General features: G+C 35.3%; 1 protein-coding gene across 1 annotated transcript in view; it reads right to left on the bottom strand.

Moving 5' to 3' along the window:
- The window catches only part of Cd2ap (CD2 associated protein), a 74,418-nt gene that overhangs the window by 16,671 nt on the left and 34,001 nt on the right, over window positions 1-23,746 (bottom strand). Inside the window, exons 5-13 of the mRNA XM_048442720.3 lie at window positions 22,002-22,122; window positions 15,999-16,183; window positions 12,122-12,200; window positions 11,642-11,736; window positions 9,743-9,847; window positions 7,646-7,682; window positions 6,259-6,321; window positions 2,041-2,206; window positions 1,558-1,703 (exon numbers count right to left, since the gene is read on the bottom strand). Of these exons, the coding sequence (XP_048298677.3) occupies window positions 1,558-1,703; window positions 2,041-2,206; window positions 6,259-6,321; window positions 7,646-7,682; window positions 9,743-9,847; window positions 11,642-11,736; window positions 12,122-12,200; window positions 15,999-16,183; window positions 22,002-22,122 (997 nt within the window). The remainder of the gene's footprint in view (window positions 1-1,557; window positions 1,704-2,040; window positions 2,207-6,258; window positions 6,322-7,645; window positions 7,683-9,742; window positions 9,848-11,641; window positions 11,737-12,121; window positions 12,201-15,998; window positions 16,184-22,001; window positions 22,123-23,746) is intronic.

Raw genomic sequence — 23,746 nt, 5'->3', positions numbered from 1 at the left:
TACTACTACTTAAAATCAAATATAACACAGAGTCAAGAGTCACACAAAGAAACATGAAAAGAAAATTCTACTCCCAAAGACAGCCATCAAATTTAAGATTTTGTGATAAAGATCACAAAAATTGGGGCAATCTGAAAGATAATACAAATGGATGCTTTTATTAAAAACATTAAATTTGTATAAGTAGCTGGATTTTCTTCAACTCTTACTTTTGAAAACGTATTTCTAGTTATATTTTGAGTAAACATAAAACATGAGCTGTAACAATTCTATCATTTTACTAACATCTATAGAAATAATGAATATTTTAAATCATTTTGTCACTTTTTATTTAATAGTAAATAAGGTCAATTTTTAGCAAGTAAGACACAGTATGTTTTAGCAAACTTTTCTAAGCTATAATTAGCATCACAATTCCCAAATATTTGGTAATGAATATAGCATCATCCAGAGAAGGAAGGATGCAAATAGGACAAAGGGATTTACAAAATATTTAAAGCAGACAAGCCTATGCATTGATGAACTAAAAAGACAAGAAAATTTTAAATTCAATAGCATATATTAGAAAATTATGGCAAAAAGGTCTAAGTGTAATCACCATTGAAGTTTAAATGTAAATATAAAATGTCAGCACTGAAGTCAAAGACTACTATGACACTAATCATTTATCCACATGCAAGGACTTCAGCACTCTCTCACCCACGATGTATACATTGATGTATCTGTACCTGTTTACAAATAAGATGGGGAAACAGCATCTATTTCCTAGGGCTACAATAAAAATAAGGAAAAAAATACATAAAAAGTCCTTTGAAAAATTTAACTAAAAATAATATTCATTACCATAGGGTAATGACTACCTAACACTCTTAGCAGGTAGAACTTCACCAGGATGTCTGTGCTTCTAGCTTTCCACCTTCCAATTATACATGGTTGTTTTAGGCAAAAAAGGCCTAAATCTTAAGAAACACTATTTAGCAAAAGTGAAGCTAGTTGAATAAAAATATTATCTTGTAGATAACAAAAGTTTCTCCAAATGAAGATAAAAATTTAAGTTTTATAAAATATAAATTTTTGCTAGCAATGAAAGTCTGTCATCCTATTATCACATTTTTAAAAGCATGCATGCAGGTGCAGATGATGGCCAGAAGAGGGCTTCAGGTGTTACAGACAGTTGTCATGTAGATTCGAGGAAAGGAGCCTCTCCTTTGGAGGAGCAGCCAGTACTCAGAACCATCATAGTCATCTCTCTGGCCCCTTGTTTTCAAATATTTAACACCAAAATGTACTCAGCTCTGACTAATTTAGGAGATATTGTCATTACATTATGAAGACATAATGAAGTACCAAGCATGTCAATCTTGTTCATTTTTTGCTCATTAGTAAGAAATCCCTGCTCAGACAGAATTATATTCTACCACCTTATTTTTCTACTCTTAGCTACAAAATTTTAAGTCTATTTCAACTAGTTGACATTATTTCATACACAAATTTTGAGTTTCTAAAATCCATTCTAACTCTTTTATTAAAAGCAGTATCTTGTCCATTCCAGCTTACCTGATTCTTTGGAATTTCTGACTATGAAAGCATCAAAGTCTACTGATTTTGGCCTGACTGGCAATTGTTCAGGGTCTAGCTTTGGTTTTGATACTGGCTCAGCTTCAATCTTTGAAGAAACTGTAGTAGAAACGTCTCCATTAATTCTGAAATGAGAAAACAAACATGCAAAAATTACTTGAAAGTAAAATAGTTGACTTAATGACATTAAAGATTTCTGTGTAACATAATACTAATTTCCATATGCTCTGTAGAACTATGCATGAACATAGACTTCTAAATCTAAAACTGATCACAACAAAATCAGAAATGCAAAAACAGTTTTGAAGTGAATTCATTTATCCTGATGTAAGATTAACATTTAAAGAACTAATAGTCTACAAAGAAATAAATATATAGAAAATAGATACTTAAAAAGGCAACAGAGGCCTTCAGGTCAAAGCAAGTAATGAGCATCTAATTTTAAATCAGGTTAAAGCTTACTTGGCTGCTGGTGGTGGAGGAGGAACTGGTTTGTCTGGTCGCTTTGGGTACACTGTTCCAGGAGACTTCAATAAATTATTGGCTTTGGTAGGTGGGGTGGGCTTTTTGGGTGGAACTTGAGGAGCAGCTGGTTTAGAAGGTTTCTGTTCCAGCAATGATTTTTCATCTGATGATTAAAAAATACTTAATTAGTCAAAATGATTTAGGTCTTTTTTTTTTTTCCCCGGCAAAGATTAGCCTTCACAATGCGCATGTGTACAAGCACACAGTTTGAAGGTTGCACTTTAACATGTCTAAGAATCTTTTGAAAAAATTTCCCACTGGAGCCAAAACTCATTAAAAACCTGATTACAATAATACATGCTTTTTGTTATGCTTCTAGCAACCTTGGTTTGCCATTAGGGGTGGTAACGCTATTTGAGTGATTTCTTATTTGACAGAAAAATGCTTAAATAACAGTATTATAATGGTTGTACACCGCATCCATTAAAACAACATCACCAAAAGAAAGGCAAGAAAACACATCCTACAGAAAGCATATCCACTTCCTTATTTTCAAGTACAAAGCACAAATACTTAACAGAACATCTGTGATTACGCACTTCGAATCCATATAGTGGTATGACAGACACAATTAAAAAACAATAAACTTGGGACCAGCACTGAATGACTATTTGTCTTCAAAAAATAATGCATATAAAAGCTTACAAATAATTTTATGAAATTTCCTTAGTCAGAAGCTGGTAAATAATAAACTTGAATCAGTATCACAAGACACAGCACACCTTCTTTAAACAAATTTCACCATAAAATAACAAAAATATAAAAACGTAGGGTCTGGAGAAAAGGCTCAGCAGTTAAGGGCACTGGTTGCTCTTATAGAAGACCCAGATACAGTTTCTAGCACTTAGACAATAACTCACTGTCTGTGACTCCAGTTCCAAGGATCTAATGCCCTCTTCTGGCGGCCATACATACATGTGGGCAAACACTTATTAAATCAAAACAAATAAGTATCTACCTCTATTCTACCATGTATAAATAGAGCTTGTTTTTTTAAAAAAGTAATCTGCTAAATTACTGATCATTATTCAGAAGTCTGTTGTTTTGTTTTTGCTAAAGACAAGGTGTCTCTATGTAGTTCTGGCTGTTCTGGAAATCACAATGTAAACCAAAATATTCTTGAACTCACAGACAGCCTTCTGCCTCTGCCTCCCAAGTGCTGGAATTGTAGGCATGTGCTACCATGCCTGGCCAAAGTCCATTTTTATATGGCCTCAAAATATAGCAATGTATCCCATCCCTATACCACCAGGAGAAAAAGACAAAACTTCCTATTTCTATTTCATAATCAAGTAGAGCCCTTTATAAAGCAACAACTAGCTAAATTTGAATCTCTAGACAATATTAAAAAATATTTTAAGGAAATTGCATATAGGGCTCTTAGCTTAGCCCTCCCTCTAGTCCACTCCCATCCTTGGACATCTTTCTCCTTTCTTAAGAAACTGTCCTATCCTATTCCTAACCATGTGTTCCTGGTGCAATCCTTTGCCCTGAGACACAGGAACCTGGAACTGGTTGCCCTCTGAACTCAGATCTGCAGCTCTGAACTAAGCATGTTTGCCCTGAAACTATGGTCTTTCTCACTGTTCCTCTGACCTCCACATCCACCTTAACCGGCATGACTTATTCTCCACCTCCCCTCTTCCTGGCAGCTGTCAAGACTCACATCATACAGGCAAAGCCTAACAGTAATTCCAAAGCAAATCTCCAAGTGTTCCTTTTGTGCAGAACCCCATAATACTCTGGCACTCTGCACAACTGACTTAAGTATCCCATCCTAAAGGTCTACTCTGTGCCTTCAAGAGCATCAGGTTCTGTCTGACTTTTTTCCTACAGCTTATAACATGCCTTTAGGATAGGCTAAGAAGCTAAACAAAACTCAAAACAGATCACAAACCTAAATGTGAAGACAAAAATATAAAATTTCCTACAATATAACACAGAAAAGATCAAAATCGTCTATTCAAGATAAACTTGAACTTGATAACTTGAACCAACGGTGATAAGGAGAGAACCGACTCTCAAAAGGTGTCCTCAAATCACATGTACAACTCTAGCACTGACCTAGAAATCATATATACATATAATAATTTCCTTAAAAAATTAAAACTTCAGTAAAAAATAAAATAAAAATAAAATTTCTGTTCTATAAGAGAAATAAGATACACAATGGAAAAAGAAATGTTTGTAAAAAACACATGTAATAAAGGGTAGCTACTCAATAAACAAAGAACTCTTAAACTCAGTAAAAAATGAACTAAAAATCTAACATGCATGTCACCAAAGTTGTCAAGCACATGAAAAGATGTTCAATATCAGATGTCATTGGGAAAGTGGAAACCATGTGACATCATTACACAGCTACCAGAATACAAACACAAAGCAGAGAAAACATTACATACTGCTGAGGACACAAAACAAACTTTCACTGCTAGTAGGAATACAACATGAGACTATTTGGGAATAGTTTGGCAGTTGCTTAGAAAACTAAAAATACCCTTACCAAAGGATCCAGTGATTTCATCACTGATATTTATTTAAATGAATTAAAATATATGATCAAACTAAAATCTGCATACATGTTTATAGCATCTTTCCTTATAAGCGCAAAAACTTAGAACCAATCAAAATATTCCTCAGTATACATAGGCAGTACACTCGGAAAATGAAGCAGTAGTAAAAGCAAATGAATTACCAACTCATGGAAAACCATGGGTAGATATTTTACATACATAGTAAATTAAAGAAACCAATAAAAATGATGATATACTACAAATAATGGGAGATGCAAAGGTATAGAAACAGTACGGTAAGGGAAAAGTGACTGCCAAAGGTTAGGATGGAGGAAAATCTTAGAGAACATTCAGAATAGTGAAACTATTCTGAAGACAGAATAGTGGATACACATCACAACGCGCTTGTCCATCCAACAAAATGTACAACACACAGTAAATTCAACTGTTAGAACTCTTGAAGATGATGGCATGTCAATTATAATTGTAACCACCAGTCATAACCAATACACTACGCCAATGAAGAATGTTTATAGTGGAGGAAAATGAACCAGAGAACTCATAGGGGGTTGCACATGGCACAGTACACGTGTGGAGGTCACAGTCAACCTCAATGCGGGGTGGTCCCATAAATCAAACTCAGATCATCAGGTTTGGGCAGCAATGTACTTTTGCCTGCTGAGTCAATCTTGCTAGCCCTTGGCTCAACTTTCTGTGACTTGAAAATTGGGAGGGAGGGAGGGAGGGAGGGAGGGAGGGAGGGAGGGAGGGAGGGAGGGAGGGAGGGAGGGAGGGAGGGAGGGAAGAAAAATAGAAATAACCCTGAATATGCTATGAAATACAAGCCAGACAAGGAGCTAAACTGGGAGAAATCAGTTAAGAAGACACATAATTCAAGCAAGAAACAATGACAGGTTAAACTCTAACAATAGCCAAAGAAATAAAAGCATCCTGAAGCAATATTCCAATTTGTGCCCAATCTATTAGAGACAGACATCATAGATCTTCTTGCACAGGAAAAATCTTATTTTCCCAAATTTAATAACATTATAAAATGTTTTTTGACAAAATACATGGTATCTAGGAAAAACTTCCCAAGTTCATGTACGAGATTTAAAAAATACCTAGTAATCTCTATAGTTAAAGTCTATTTTTTTTTAATTTTCATCAAGTACCTGTTTTTTTACACATAATATGAAACAGATACTACATCTTACTGAGGAATTAATTTACGTTTTGTTTTTTCTTGGGTTTTTTTTTTTTTTTTTTTTGGTTTTTCGAGACAGAGTTTCTCTGTAGTTTTGGAACCTGTCCTGGAACTATCTTAGCTCTTGTGGACCAGACTGACCTTGAACTCACCGAGGTCTGTCTGCAGCCTGCCTCTGCATCCTGAGTGCTGGGATTAAAGGCATGTACCACCACCGCCTGGCCTTCATTTACTTTTTTAATGAATGCAAATTATCAGTATGATGAAAGATTTAATTTTATATCAGTTCTATACAATATTCATTCCTACAAAGCTCTTAGCACTGCAAAGTAAGTATCAACAAGTACATAAAGACCGTGTAAATGACCTAGCGTGGTCATGTTTCTTAAAGACACAATCAAAGGATTTGTTGGATAAGGGAGAAATCGGCCTTACCTTTTTCTTCAGACTTTAAAGGAAAAGCTTTCTTCTCTGCAGCTAACAGGTCAGGCTTTGGAGCTGGTGGTAGGGAAGAAAGTGAATTAGTAACTTTTAAAAAGTATATGAGAAAAGAACAAAAAGATGGTCATTTCTGGTACTCAATTAAACATCAGAATTCAAATTTCTTCATCTGTACTTGGATTAACATGAAAAACCATTAACATTCCTTGATTTGGCATTTTTATCTTATGAATGCATCTATACTCATAAGATTACACTTTATTTCAGTTGCAAAGCCATATAATAGGGATGGCATGATCGTAACACACCTGAAATTGTGGCACTCCGGAGGTGGAGGCAGATCATAAGTTTGAGGCTAACATGAATTATATAGTTAGCTCAGGTTTCCCCTTCAGCTATACTGTGAGATCCTGGTCTCAAGAAACCAAAAGCAAAAACGCAAAGCAAAAGAAATGCACAAAACCGCCAAACTATATTTAGGTATCTAGGAAAACTTTGTGTAAAGAAGCATTTGTTCAAAAACTATGAATAAAAAAGTAGAGTATGGAGACAGGTGTCATGGCACGTACCTCTAAACTCAGCATTGGAGGGGCTATGGCAGGCAGGTCTCTCTATGAGTTAAGTCAGCCTGGTCTACATAATAAATTCTACACTAGCCAGATCTACATATTGAGACCCTGCCTCAAAACAAATAAATTAATCAATCAATTAATTAGCAAGAAAGAAAGCAGAGTAGAGGAGGGACTGATGGCTCAGTAGTTAGGTGCACTAGCTGTTCCTCCAGAAGACCCAGGTTCAATACTCCCACATATGTGGCAAGCTCTTTCAACCATCTTTAACTCCAAACGTAGGGTGGATCTGGTACCCCCTCTGGCATCCATAAGCACTGTATGCACATGGTACCCAGACATGCATGCAGGAAAAAAAATATACATAAAATTTAAAAGAATAAGTAGAATATATATTTCAGCCAAGTCATTTTAAAATAGGTTTAAACTTGATAATTTGTATTAATTCAATATTCCTATTACTGAAATATTCAAATTATCCCGAAGATACTTATTTTATTTTTGGAGACAAGTTCTAACTATACAGCCCAGGCTGGCCTTGAACTTCGAATTCTAAAAGTGCTGGGTTTACAGATATGCACCACCATGCCTAAGTAGGATCCTTATTTTATATAATTTGCACTTTTAAAAATAATGAATAATGCATGTGAACATTTAATTTTGCATAGATCTAAAATGCCTTAATACTAACTTTAATTGGTTTTGCTAATAATAAAATTCAATGGTTTACATTAAATTAAACCTTATTATTTTGTAACTTAAAAATATGAAAAGTAATCAACTAAACAATGCATTTTTTTTTTTTTACAAACCTGGACCCTTTACAGGAGGAGGTGGTTTCTTTGGTTTCTGAAGGGGAAAAAGTTAAAACTGATTAGTTATTTAGAATAAAAATAAATTAATATAAATTATACTGTTTCTCATCTCATGCTTGCCAATAATAAAATACTAAGAACCTAACAACTAGGAAAAGTCACTGAAAAAAGTATTATTACAACAAACAGATTTCTGGATCAAAAGCTAGTCAAATACTTTTTTAAAAAAAGAATTAGTTAACCAAGTAAAGACAAAGAATCTTGGTGAGCAAAATTTTTTCATCTTCATCTAATTAGTCTTAGATTTCCAAACAAAAATCTGCCCCTTCTTCACAGCTCAGGGACAGAGAACAGAAGGGTTAACAACGTGAAGGAAGGTAAGGCCTTGTGCCCACTAGTGCACTAGTGGCATGACTGTATGGAGGTAACCAAGAACCTTCTGCTTAGATTTATGTCTGCTCTACCAGAGGGACTCATGCCTAGTACTACAAACCTGGTCAAAAACACATGGAGTGGGAGGTCATAGGCCCCACAGGGTAAACTACTACTAATATTTTCTATACAGACATGATATAAAACTGTCCTGCAAATATTTCTATTTATACTCATAGAGTAGTGTCATTCTCTGCCTCAAAACAGAGTAGCTTCTGCTTTCAGTAAGTCATAGATAATGCAGAGACTCATAACAGGATAAAGTGACAAGAATAAATGACTTTTCAACACTCAGAACTAAGTTGTCCGTGTACATCACACCCACCAAGGCTCAGAAACATCAAAGAAGTAGGTGCAGAAAGAAAGACCGTAAGAGATACGAGGTGGGAAGGGCATATGTGAAGAGCTGGCTTTTGGATATGAGGAGGGTATTCATCCCATCAGCATCGCACCCATCATGCCCCACTCCCACTGAGGAGCAGCTACAGGCAGTGATGGTTCCTGGGTGTGAGGTGTCATTCTTCTGTGCTGGAGCCACTGGTAATTTGCCCTTCCTCAAGGCAAAAGCAAATAAACCCCCATCCACAGTCAATTCTAATTAAATACAGTTGCTTACAAACAAAAATGAAAATAAAAAGGACTTCTTGGGATGGAAAAGGATTTGCTGAGAATGGGGATGTGATTAAAAAGATAAGAAGGGGAGTGTGATCAATACTTACATGTACAAAACAGGAAAGAATAAGTTAATAAAAACTTAAAATAATGAGAAATTAAAAATAAAAGAGTAATGATAAACCTAGCTATAATTCTTAAGTCTAAAGACCTCTCATAGATAGTTAAAAGTAAAGGCCTCCTTTCCCCTCATTTTCTAAGCTTTCAATTCACTTTGAAGACTTAATTTAGTGTCTTAAAAAGTTTCTAACATTTTTAATTGTGTTGCTCCAAATAACGAATAACTAGTAAGTTATATAATAAAAGCAGGAAAAATGCTCATTAAAGAAAGAATAGAAGTAGACTGGAAGGTGAACCAAAACTGAATGCAATATAGCAAAGGAAAGAACTCAGACAGCCTAAGCTTCTGTTATATAATTGCCAATAATTTACTTGATTAAAGACTACAAAGATTAGCATGCTCTGCATCGGCCTGAACTGAAGGTGACAGCCTATTTTGCTGTGTGCACCTAACTGCTCTGCCTTCTAATTGGTAAGCTCAGGTAACCTCGCATGTGGAGAAAAATGTCAAGGCACAAAAAGGCAAAAGATCTAGTACTAATGAATGATTAGTTTTCTCTTGAGAATTCATACAGAAATATTACATGTCTAAGGAGGCAAGCACCCAGCTTCACAATACCATACAATAAACTGACACTTTTCACTAACATTAAATTTCATTCAGAAAATTAAGAATCTATTCAACTTATATAAACCCAACTTTTTTTGTGAATCAGAAAAGGTAAAGAAGGCACAGCTGGTTTTCAGTAGACATAGAGCCAATATCAAGAACAAAATACAAGACTGAAATAAAATGTTTCACAGCAAACCAAATTTTACTTAAATACACAATTTTATGAAATTTACTCAGCAATATAAAAACTCTATTTTTGAAAAACTATCTGCAAACGTTAAAGTATCATCATCATTAAAAAGCAAATAGACTCTTACTGGAAAGTCTTTATCTAGTTCACTTATCAGAACAGCGAAGTTATCTGGAAACACTCCTTCTTTGCCATTAAGTTCACCCTTCCACCAGCCTGCTTCTCCAGTGTCCTAAAACACAAACCAAGCAGTCACACTAATGTATCACATTTTCTTTTCTTTTTTTTTCTCTTTTGCAGTGTGGACGGGGCGGGGGGGGGGGGGGGGGGGGGAGCTAACCAGGTAGCAAAGGCTGCCTCAAATTGAATATCCTCCTGCCCTTAGCTCTGCAGGTACAAACTAGTAGTTATTAAAGGGGAAAGTTCACAAGAAGCTAGGATGACTTCTTATTATCTTTAAAGGAAACAGATTGTGATGGGAAGTTTTCCCAGAAAAACTATGCCTTGCATACTACTTTTGGTGGTAGTTAGAAACTGGGCTTAATACCTAGGTGTGGTGGCACACACCTTTAAATCCCAACTCAGGAGGCTGACGCTTACAGATCTCTGTGAGAATGAGGCCAACCTGGTCTACACGCCAAGTTCCATGCTAGTCAGAGTGAGACCCTGACAAAAAATTTAAAGTCAAAACAATTTTAAAATGTTTTGTTAAAATGTTCTCATGGGGACAGGGGTGGTAGAGAAGAGAAAATTACAATGGTAAGGAGAAACAGGAAAAACCTAAGAATTCCTAAACTTTTACTATCTTAACATTTTATATGCAATACTAAAAAATCACTTATGCAGCTTCAGAAATTAGCACTTTTAATGATCACCTGTATTAAATTTTATCAATATAAACTCTATGAATATTAAAAATTATATACAGGGTGATGTTAAATGAGTGAACTACAGCTATTTATCATGTAAGCAGGTGGTTAAGCGAGGTGTTGAACATACTCCTTTCACTAACCTTTTTGCTATCTTTTTAGATTCATAATTTATATGCTTTAAAATGTACACAACAAAATATATTACTAAAAAAGGATCACATATACTAACCCAAATGCTAACAGTTAACTTAAAACAATAAGAACTTCAAAACAAAATACTCCACAAGGCTACAGCAAAAGTAAATACTTTTATTCTCTCATAAGTAATTATTACTATATTATTCTGCCCAGACCTAAAACCCAGGAGGTTTTATTTTTGTTTTGGCGGCAGGGGGTTCTTGTTGCCTTAGAATTTATCCTAATTTAGACAATCATTTTGGTCTTTAAAATAGGTGTACCAAGGTTGGTGAGATGGCTCAGCAGGGAGAGGTGCCCGCCATCAAGTCTGATAACCTAAGTTCAAACCCCAGGACCCACAGGGCAGAGAACACCAACTCCCACAAGCTGTTCTCGGACCGTTCCCACAGCAAGTCGAGTCTCATGAATGACGTCAGTCTTACTAATGGACATTTAGGATGTCCAACTCTTGTAGTTAATAAAGGAATAAGAATAAGCAATGTAATCACTGGTCATTTCTCTCTTGTATTCCTTTTTAAGATTTATTTAAGTGTTTGAATATTTTGCCTACATGTATGTGTGTGTATATATATGTGTGTGTGCACTGCACGCATGCCTGATGCCTGCAGAAGTCAAAGGTGTCTGGTCCCCTGGAAGTAGATGTACAATGACTCTAAGCAACCATGTGGGTGCTGAAAACTGAACCCTGGTTCTCTGCAAGAACAGCAACTGCTCCTAGCTGCTGAGCCTCTCTCTAGACTCTATCACTGGTTTTTAGTGTATCAATTAAAAGCAATACAAACAATAAAAACTTTAAAATAAAATCACTTTAAGAGCTTATATTTATGTTCCCAGAACCCAAAATCAAGATAAATCCCAACCCATCTGAAGCTAATATCCTACAGGCACTAAAAGAATTTTGAAAGATATTTCTATGAATGATGATTCTCACACACACACACACACAAAAACCTTACCTTACTTATCAAATAGATTATCTCCCCTTCTTTAAAAGTAAGTTCATCTTCATTGGTTCCTTCATAAGCAAATAATGTTCTACAATATTCCTTAACTGAAATAAGGAATATAAATAATATGACTATATAAATAATGTGACTTATATAAATTGATTAATGCAGCAGATACTTATTAAGCCTCTATGTAAAGTAATATACTCATTAAGCTATTAAAAGTTAAACTATTAATTTTAAAACTTATAATCAATGATAAGAAAAGTTTACCTGTCATTCAAATAATACTCAGTGTCTGAGATGTACAAAATACAGTTTTAACTTCAGAGATTCTTAAATGAACACAGCACTCCAGAGTTCTCAACCTCGTGTGTTTTTATCCAGAAGGATTTAATATTCTGAGAACGACTACAGTGTAACAAGTCCCTCTAGTGAGTTAGCACTATACAGCGTATTTAAACCAGACTGGTTTGCTGTAGAGCTTACCTTTACTCTTACCATCAGTGTCTGGTTTTGTCACCTCCACACTTTGGGTTCTGGATCCCAGTGACGGCAGAATTGAGGGCTAGAAGAGAAAAGGACACTATCAACTAGCTTGAGCTAAAATAAAAATAATAGTTTTAATTAATATTTTTACTTTTCAGGCTCAAGAGACAGCTCAGTGTTTAAGAGCACTGGCTGCTCTTCCAGAGGACCCAGGTTCAATTCTCAGCACCTACATGGTGGTTCACAACCAGAACCAGGAGATCCAAGCCCCTTTCTGGCCTCTGAAGGTACTAGGCACATACTTGGTACAGATACACATGAAAACAAAACACTCAAACACATAAAACAAAAATAAGTAAATCTAAAAGAAGATTGTGTAAGATTTTACTTTAGTTTGTAAATTTATAAGTGTCTGTAAGGTGGGAATGTTCACATGAATTCAGTTGCCCAGAAGACAAAAGATGGTGTTGATCTCTGGAGCTGAAGTTACAGGTGGTTTTAAGTCGCCTGACATGTATATTGGGAACTGAACTGTGGTCCTCTACATGACCAATATGTATTGTGAACTGCTAGGCCATTTCTCCAGTCCAAGAATAATAGATGTTAAACCAAGTTTTCCTTTCCACTTGCCCAGTCCTCTATAATGGTACTTACAGCTAGGTTTAGTAATCTAAAGGTTCAGCAATAAAAATTTAACAATCTAAAAATTTCCTCAAAACATGTATTTCTGTTTTATCTGCATTTACTTCCGAGTGTATGCAGTGTCCATGGAGGCCAGAAGAGGGCAGTGGATCCCCTGGGACTGGAGTTACAGAGGGCTGGGAGTCACTATGCAAATTTAACTAGGAATCTAACCCAGGTCCTCTGAACACCATCTCTCCAGACCCAATAGCCATTAATTTTTTTAAATTATTTTATTTATCTATCTATCTATCTATTTATTTTGATTTTTCAAGACAGGGTTTCTGTGTTACAGCCCTGGCTATCCTGGAACTCGCTTTGTAGACCAGGCTACCCTTGAACTCACAGAGATCTGCCTGCCTCTGTTTCCTGAGGGCTGGAATTAAAGGTGTGTGCTACCATCACCTAGCTAACCACTAATTTTTAAAACTATATTAAAATAATAAATATACTCAGGTATCTACTATCTATTTAATAATAGAAATTCTAAAATAAATAAAATAACCACTTTATATAGACTGAAACTTAATCCTTACAAATTTCTGTAACAAGTAGGGATTGTCATTCTTTTTTATATTAGGAAGCAGTTAACCCATTAAAGCAAAGATTTTAGTTCTGGAGCCCAGATCTGAATCTGCAAAAATGGATACTTAACTCCAAACCTTAAAACTGGAGGAAACTTTTCAATTTATTTTATGTATTATTTGAGAATTTCTTACATGTGTATACTGTAGCTTTGGTTTTCATGTGAGTATTGCATCTACATCATTCCTACCCCACCCAAACCCTTAGATACGAGGGAAATTTAAAAACTTTATACTTCATTACTATCTGAATGAAAATATTTAGGTACTGTTACAACTCTTATGTAGACTACTTAGACATTTCTCCATAGAGTATGGTCCTACACCACCTTCAATGAGTGCTTCCTTGAGTTCTCTACCCACACAGAACAGCACATATGACATTAGACTTCAACAGTTAAAAATATGAATACAATAACTAAGCTACCAATACGTTTATGCGCCTTCCAAAAAACTCACTTTAATTTCTCAAAGTTCTAACCATACCTTTCAATAAGATATCACCTAAAACATAGCAAGTGCTCCCTACTTTATTAAATAATGTGACTTTGAGACTATTCTCACTAATAACTGCGTAGTAGACGTTATGAACTGTGACTGGCAGAATACAAATACAATGTCATTAATCAAAGAAATTATTCAGTACCATCATACACTTTTAGAGCTCAAAGGGACCTATGATCATTTAGTCCAATGTCCCTCAAAAGCAAAAAGCTGTAGAACACCATATCACAAAATTGAGACTCTAATCCATTAATTCATTATACCCTACCCGTTAATCCATTATACCCTAAAGTCTTTTTTGTTTGGGGGGGGGGGGCAGAGACAGCATTTCACTATGGAGCCCTGACTGCCATGGAAATTGAGATGTAGACCAGACAGGCCTCAAATTCACAGAAATTCATCTGCCTCTACCTCAAATGCTAGGATTTAAAGATATATGCCATCATACTGGACTAGATCCTAAAATCTTAATGCCAAGAGTCTCAGAGGTAGGAAAGGGCAAGGCAGGAAGCAGAGGTGCTCTTTCCTAAATCCAACTCACAATTAAATAGGAAAATATGCAGGAACATGCCAGAAGAGAAGACCACCATCTCGGGAGAAATAACAACGTATTTCACCAACCAAATAAGATGTAGCTGAATTGGGTAAATAATGAAATATTTTAAATGTTTAAGAGATAAGGAGATATTAATGAGAACTATAGGTCCTAGAGAGATGGCACAGCTGGTAAGAGCACTTACCCAGGTTTGGTTCCCAACACCCACACAGAAGCTCAATCAAGCACATGTAACTCCACTTTCAGAAGACCCAGCTAATTCTTCTGATATTCTCAGGCTGTTGTGTGCATATCACATATACACATAAACACACAGGTGCACACACATAAACATAAAATAAAGCTATCTTTTAAAATGAGAATTATAAGGATAAAGTTCCTTTCTTCTGAAGTACTTGCTCATTCAGTATACAAACTACAACACTGGGAATCCAAAATACAAACACTGGGAACCAAAACTTCCAAAAGGCTCAAGATTGCAATTATTTCTTCCCAAAACAAAAACTTAAAGGCTTACTTTTTAGCTTTTTATTAGATCTTATAAATTATGGATTGTTCACTTGATTTCATTTGAAAATGCTAGTAAAATGCTAATAAAATTATCTAAGTGAGGTTAGTAAATTAGCTACTGTTGAGAATAAAGAGAAAAATTATGTAGTACTTAAGTAATTTAACATTTTATTTAGAATTCGCTTTAAATAGTTCATTTTTAGGTATTTATTAAATTAAAAGAAAAATAACAAATTTTTAGCTTTAAAAAGCAAAACGAAAATATTTCCCTTTTATATTTACACTGTAATAAAAGGACACTGAAGTTGCCACTAAGGAAAGTCTTGGATTTACCAATTAATAAGCACCCTAATAAAATTATTAGCCATTACAAATTACAAGAAATTTCCCATAAGCTTCCCATTCATAAGCCCCCATGAGCCTCAAAAATAATTAACAGACTTTCACCCTTTTATAACTTAAAAAGAAAATGTTTAGTGATGAGGAGTGAGCTACCAGGAGGATCTTGAGGTCCAGGCCAGCCTGGGCTACATAAAGAATCTTCTCTCAAAAGAGCATACAAACCAAAAGCCAATACCCTCATCCCCAAAATACTATATGAAACAATGAATAAAATTAATCTAAGTTAAATTCATTATTACTACCTGCGATGGTTAACTGTGACTACCTGCAATGGTTAACAGTGACTACCTTTGACAGTTAACTGTGATTACCTATGATGGTTAGTTCTTGTCAACTAGACAAACTATCATCACCTAAGAGGGAAGCTCAACTGAGGAATTGTTTCCACCAGCCTGGACTGTGGGTCATGTCTGTGAAATATCTTCTTGATTGCTGACTGATTTGAAAGGGACCAGGCCTACCGAGCAAGCCCGTAAGCTGCTTTACCCCATGGTTCCTGCCTCTATTCCTGCTTGAGTCCTGCTCTGATTTCCCTCAATGATGGACTGCTTGGACATGTGAGCCAACCAACACTTTCCTCCTTCCAAGTCAATTTTGGTCAGTATGAATTAAAGTAATAAGAACCAAACTAGTACACTACCTTTTCTGTTTTTTTCTCTTCTGTTTCACTACTGGATGTTCTTGTCCTAAGTTTCACAGAGCCTTCTTTAAAAATATCTCCAAATCCAACTCCTCGGAAAACTTTCTTTGGCTGTGTAACTGATCCAGGATCACTTCCATTTCCCGGAGACAGTAATGGTGAGGTAGGGCCAGTCAAAGTTATTTCTAAAAGAATAATTTTGTTTATGAAGAATGACATTCAAAATTACAAAACTCTTTACAACACTTTCAACAATATCTGTAGCTTATACTGGCAAAAAAAAAAAAACAGAAATAAAGACGGTAAGATAAACAACAGTGCTCAAATGTACTTTCATTGATTTTTTTGCTGCTATGTTGAATAAAATAACTATTCTAACTATATTTAATTTTATGACTAAGAAATTCAGAAAAGATTCTTAGCAAGACGCTACTACTTAGATATGGTTTGTCTCCTAATGGTACAGAAAGGTGACAGAACACTTAAGAGGTGACACTCACTAGGACATGACTGATTCATCACCACCTGGGAAGAACTAACACCAGCGTTATGGTTTGCAGCAGCGCATTAGACTGTGAAAGAGCATTTTGCTGTGAAGAAGCTTCATGGCAGTATGAAGTTTCTTCTTTTCCTGAAGGACCCTTTGATGTTAATATAACCATCCTATCCTAAATCTAATATGTCTTACACAAGACTATCAGGTTCTATCTTTCTTATAACCTGTTTTGAGACTCTGATAGTATACTTACCAGCCTAGCAATCTTGTCCATTCAATTTTCAGACCATTTATATTTAATATAATTAATAATATCTAAATTCATTAGCATGCTACTTATTTTTTATTTACGCATTTATTTTTACTCCTCTTTCTCGTCTTGGTTTGTCTCACTACTTATTAACATCTCATCTTAACAGCTCATTAAATACATCTCTGCTCCAGCTCAAATGTATAATCATTGTGTGTGTATGTGTGTGTGTATATCTTACTATAAAATCTGTTCCCCTTTTTTCACTAAATATGTACAATAAAAACTACTTCATGCATACCTCCATGTAGTAACATAAAACAATTTTTAAAATCTGAAGTGTGATTCTTTGTTGAAAAATTACGAAAAAAATCATGAATTATACTGGGTATTAATGAAAAGTAATACAAAAGAGACACCTGATGAAAACACAACATTCAATAGAAACAATCCAGTTTACCATTAATCTTACAACAGCAATCTAGAAGCTTTTAAAGATGGCTCCACATTTCCCTGTGTTTGTGTATATACATGTGAGGAAAGGAAGAGAAGGAGGGAGAAAGAGAGAAAGGGATATTATCTTGATTATCTTTACTTGGATAGTTCCATATTCCCTAGCAGGGCTCTAACTCAACATCTCTAAAGTGAATTCACCATCTCTCCCAACTTAAACCTAGCTCCTGACCATAAACAGTTCTGCATTAACCCAAGGACTAGCTGGTAATCTCTGACCACTCTTTTTCAGTCACTCTCCATATCCCATCATAACTGAATCCTAAATGATACAGAACCTATGGAGCTCTCCCATTCTATTCATGTCTCTCCACCACCACAGCATTCTTCTAGCTTAGACAAACACTATTTCACCTAAATTAACACAACACTCTCAGCTGGGCCTGTCAGTCAGTCGTCTTCAATGCACTCTCCACATGCAACCAAAAGAATCCAGCTTAAAAATAAAAAAAAAAAAAAGATCATGTCATTCCCCTTCAAACTTTCTCTGTGATTTAGTGTTTTTAGTGTCTTATGCCTAATATTTCTCCATCCTGAACACTTACCACCTTCAACTACATAATCCAAAATCTCTCTGAAATGAATGTCTTCCAGATCTTGAAAACCTATGGCCTTTCTTCACTCTTCAAGTTTGCTGAGGCACTGGCCTATTTATTTTGAGATCTCAACACATGACTTCTGCAAAAGGTGTTTTCCCCCTTTATGTACATCTATAGTACTCAGAAGTTTCTTGAGAAAAATATTTCTCATGTCAAATTACATTAACTTTGATTCATTTAATAAAGTCTTTTCTTTTTGAATGGAACAAAAGCTTCAAAGTTGGGGAGCTGCTTGTTATTCATCACTGAATCCCCAAAATCTAACACAGTATGCTGGACAACAAATGCTCAACACACTAAAAGTAAACAAACTACAGATGTTAAGTGAATAGCAGTTTTCATATGTAGGGTTTCCTTCCGGTCTGTAACTATTAAATCTCAGATTTAGTGACAAGCTCCACTAAAATGTAAACGAACTCTCGTATCACTACTCAGAACTCTCAGTCATGACTCGGGAAATCAGAATCCAATGTGCAAACCACAGGGCTGTAATACTAAGAAACGCCTAGTACCTAATTTCCTGTTCATGCCTTCTACACATTAAGTGGTATAAAAGAAATCAACAGCAGCCCAACCGTGATTTACTACTCACTGGATAACCACGTGTCCTATTTCATCACCCTTAGTAAGAGTGACATCAATACCCTCCAAAGTTAAGGGTTTCACTTTCTAAACTGCCTGAAAATTCTCTGTATACCAAAAAGTACTATTCTTTCATTCATTGACTATTGACATGTCACACTATTCCACAAAATAGGCATTTGGCAGTGAACAAAATTTATATATTCTAATAAGTAGTTTGCCTGTGTGTGTGTGTGTGTGTGTGTGTGTGTGTGTGTGTAAATAAGGAAGAGTAAATTCTGCTTTAAAATGAAATTAAAGAGAATATAATTTCAAAAAAGGGGTTGAGTCTTTTGCTTTTTTATACAGAGCATTCAGAAAAGGTATCAATAATGAAGTGATTAATAAGAAAATCATAAACCATCAGAATACTTCAAAGAGTCTTCCAAGAAAAGACACAGTGAGATCACAGTATCCATGAAAGTTCCATACTCAAGAGTTCTGTATCCAGATTAGGCCAAGGGGAAATGTGGTTAGGTATATGATGGCTGCATCTTTACAGACTTTTTCTTGTTTTTCCTTAAACATACAGTGTAATAACTATCTACATTGTTTAAGTTATCATAAGTAAAACTGGAAATTACTTAACATGCATAATCAGATGTGCCTAAATTATATGCAAATTCTATGTCATTTTAGAAAGAAACTGTAGTGTTCTCTGATTTTGATATCTGTGGGGAACCCTAAAAGTCTCTCAGATTCTAAACGAACAACAATGTACCTAATCCACTCAAGAAAAAAAATCAAAGCAATTGGTGTATAGTCTCCAAAAGTCTTAATGCCCAAAAATGCAGACAGAAGATAAAGGAACTGGTCTAAAGATCAGTTTAAAAGGTAAACCATATGTGTGGTCCTAAGTTCAGAAGAAATCATTATAAAACAATAAAAAACAATTAAAGAAGTCTGTAGATGAACTATGTGTGAAACAACATCATCAATATAAAGTATCCTGATTTGATGATGATAATAATATAACTATGAGACGATCTTTGGTCTCAAAAGATAAACAAGATTTTTGAAACAGATGTAGAGAGAACATGAACAATAATTAGACCATGGTGAGTTGTTAACTAGATAAATCTGGGTAAAGGATACATGACAACTCTTTCATTTTTATGTTTCTCCTAGTTAAAAGGAAATGTTTCTAGCACAAGCCTGTAATCTTAGCACCTAGGAAGTTTATGCAGGATTTCCATGAATTTGAGGTCAACCTGGACTATATAGAGCAAGACCCTCTTTAACAAAAAACAAAATGCTTAAAATAGTCCTATAAGGCAACACTTTGCAAATAAAAGTACTCGGCAATTCAAATGACAAAACTCTTAGCAATTTTGATTCTTCAATAAAAATAAAAGCATAATGTCGGGTTTCTCTGCTATAAAATGAAGGACTAGGGGCTGGAGAGATGGCTCAGTAGTTAAGAGCACTTTCGCTCCTCCAGAGGACCTGAGTTCACTTCTCAGAACCCTTATCAGTCAGCTCACAACTGCCTGTAACTCCAGCTCCAGGAGATCTAACTTCCTTTTCTGGCTTCCCCAGGCATGCACATACTCACATGCAAATATACATACCAACAATGAGAAACAAAAAATTAATTAAATAAAAATGGAAATCAATCAGTCAAATGAAATGAGGGGGTTATAAGAACTTTCTAGGTTTCTAGATGTTTCTGAACTTTATCACCTCATGCCTTTTTCTGCCATTTAAAAAAAAAACTAACTTTTCCTCCCAAAATCAATTTTCTTCATGTTTTCTACCATTTAACAAAACGCCTTCTTGGGCTGGTGAAAGAGCTCAGTAATTAAGAGAACTAGCACAGACTGCTATTCCAGAAAACCCAGGTTTGATTCCCCGCATACAAACAGCAGTTAACTCCAGTCCCAAGGGATCCCAAGGCCACTCTTCTGACCTCTGTGCGAACCAGGCACACATGTGGCATACACAAAACAAACAGGCAAAAAACCCCACAAACATGAATAATTCCAAAAAAAAAAAAAAGGCTGCCTGCTCTCTAGGCTTCAAATTTCTTAGGATGTAGTGTTAAGGAAGATACCACCTCATTCACAAGCAAAAAAAAAATACAAAATACAAAATTATGAACGATGACAAAAGTAGCAGGAAATTCTCTTTGAAGTCGGAAACAGTGAAGATAAAAGCAGAACACTTGAGAATAATTTCAAAACAACTCTAGATTTCTTTTATCAATTACATTTAACGCTACTGTAGATAAATTTTTATTTTTATTTTGTAAGGATTTATTTTAATTATTTGTACGTGTGGGTATGTGCACATGAGTGCAGAAACCAGATCCTCCTGGAGATGGAGTTACAGGCTGTTGTGAGCAGTCCAACGTGCATGCTGGGAAACCAACTGCTCTGCAAAAGCAGTATGTACTCTTAACTGCAGAGCCATGACTCCAATCTCAAGTCTACGAAAGTTTTAATTATTATTTGGATTTATTTTCTCTAAAAGTCTCTTATCATTCCGTTCACTAAAGCTCGGAATCCATTCTCTGCACAATAACAGCTTTCATTTCACTTCAAATCATTTGCACATCTGTATATAAAAAAGTCAAAGGAAATAATAGCTCAAAACAATGCACTGCCCTGCAATTGCATATAATACCTTTTTGATAAAATCATTACTCTTCATTTACAAATTAATTACAGAAAAGCAAAGATAGCATATATTCACTGTCACTACTCACATAAACAAGAAACACACACACACCTTGGCATTATACTGACTCTAAAAGTAAAGTAACTGGCATCTTACAGGTTATAGACTACCCCTTAAGATCCATAACATACATAACCAAAAATAGCTATGTATTACTAGGTAATAGAAGCATGACTTTTTAAAATGCTCACTTTATGTACAATCCTACCTGCACTTGAAAATTTAAGTAGTATTTTAAAGCAACTTTCCTAAATACCACAACAATGTTTTTTTTAAAAAAAAAACAGTATTCATTTATAAGTAGCTTGGGTTAACATTTCCTCAAATAAATCCTTAAATGATGAGCATATTAAGATGAATTTCTGTCTCTAATTGGCAAAGAGACCAAATTTATTAAGCTAAACATGGTAGGACACACAATTAGAATCTTAGTACTTCTGAGACTGAGACCGGAGGATTGCTACAAGTTCAAATAAAGCGTGGTCTACACAGTGAGTCTCATGTTGAGAACTTATCTCAAAAGACCAAATAACAATAACAGCAATAACAATTAACTAAATGGCATTTGATTGTAAGGAAAACAGAATCTGGTATATGAATATAGAAAACAAAAGATTGCTATTTAAAATTTTCTCAATTATAAAACTAGGCCATTTGCAAACTAGGTAGTTCAAATAGTACGCTAACAGAACTCAAGGAAAGAAAAATAAACTATTTGAGCAGGTATTTTTCCCCCTTCTGTTCCCATTATAATCTGCTCTTTAAAACCAGGCTAACTGAAACTGATTAAGCACTCAAAAGAAGAATTCCAAGAGATAAAGTCATAGTCAAGTTTTTTCTCCTACCTGATTCGTCCTGACCTTCATGAGTTTCACCATCCTCTGTGAGCTCTAACTCTTTCACAAAGTTTGAGGGGAAAAGTCCCAACTTATTGTTCAGGGTTCCACTCCACCAGCCTTCCTCCACCTGAAAAAGTTCAGTCCAATTGTAGCAAAAACCTCTCTATGGAAAAACTAAGTAAAAATATATGAGCAAGTAGTTAACAATGCAAAACAAGTGCGCTTTAAAAGAAAGAAAATAACAGGGAAATAAAGTTTAAGTGGATGATGTCTAACCAATATTTCTAAGTTAATATTAATTAGTCATGCATGGGATTAATTATATTACTTGTAATGTTTACAACAAAAACTTATCATCAATTACAACCTATGAAACAAATACTTTGTATTAAATGACAAGTAGAACATAACGCATAACTGAAAAAGCACATAGCCCCTGACTGGGATGGCACTCAGGCATTACTGAACCTTGCTTTATAAAAATAAGATAAATTATTTACTTAAAAATTTGTTTAAACAAAGTTTAATAACTCTAAGAATATAATTTCTTGGACCAGTGAAATGACTCAGCAGGTAGAATTGCTTGCCAACCTTGACTACATGAGTTTGATCCCTGAAGCCTACAGAGTAGAAGAAAATTGACTCCCAAATGTTGTTCTCTGGCCTCTATACATGTGCCATGGCATTAGCACAACACACGCACACCATGCATGCTCAGGAGTTAAGAATGCAGAGGTTCAAAATTCCATTCCCAGTATCCAAGTCAGACAGCTCACAACATCCCAGCTCTTGGGGATCACAAACCTCAAGCCACTTCAGGCACCTGCACACATATGTACATACCAGCACTCAGATCCACACGCATACATATAATTAAAAATAAATTTAATGATAAATGTAAAAAAATGTCTAAGGATGTCAAAATGTATAAAATCTTATCCCCCCTTTTAGTTAAACAATGATTATTAAGCAAACTATGAAAAAAATATTTTCGCTTTGTTTATTATTTTGTTCATTTTATGTGTATGGGTATTTCCCTGATGTGGTGCATGTACTACAAAGCATGTTGTAGCCCCAGAGGCCATAAGAAGGCATCAGAAACCCTGAAACTGGAGTTACCATAATATGAGCTGCCATGTGAACACTGGGATATGAGCTGGGGTCCTCTAGAAGAGCAGCCAGTGCTCTGAAATGTTGAGTCATCTCTCCAACCCTGAAAAAAATCACTTTCAAAATTCATCTAATAAGCACCTTACTCCAAACAAAAATGTTCTCATGAACCAAATTCTTTAACACGGCTGGAGAGATGGCTCAGCAGTTAAGGGCACTGGCAGCTCTTCCAGAGAACCCAGGTTCAATTCCCAGCACCCACGTGGCAACTCACAACTGTCTATATAACTCCAGTTCCAAGGGATCTGACACCCTCATATAGACATAACATACAAGCCAGCAAAACACCAATGAATATTTAAAATATAAATATTTTAAATATAAAAAGCCTTTATACTCATTAATAATAAGATGACTCAATCTATTTAAAAAAATCAGTGATTGTTTTCAGACATATAGTTTCTGTTGTTGGACAAAGGATGCTAAAGGGGTTTAGAGAGTAACAGTAAATTTTGTAGAGTACACTGCTGTCATCATTTACTTATCAGCATTACATCACAGCTAGAAATATCTCATTTACATAACTCATTTTCAACACTATCCACCTTAGCAAACTGATCTCTACATAAACTTTTCTGACT

Source organism: Myodes glareolus, chromosome 18 (genome assembly GCF_982192425.1).
Source record: "Myodes glareolus chromosome 18, mMyoGla1.1, whole genome shotgun sequence".
NCBI lineage: Eukaryota > Metazoa > Chordata > Mammalia > Rodentia > Cricetidae > Myodes > Myodes glareolus.
The sequence above is the reverse complement of the archived record's forward strand: the minus strand, read 5'-3'. Positions and strand labels throughout refer to the sequence as shown.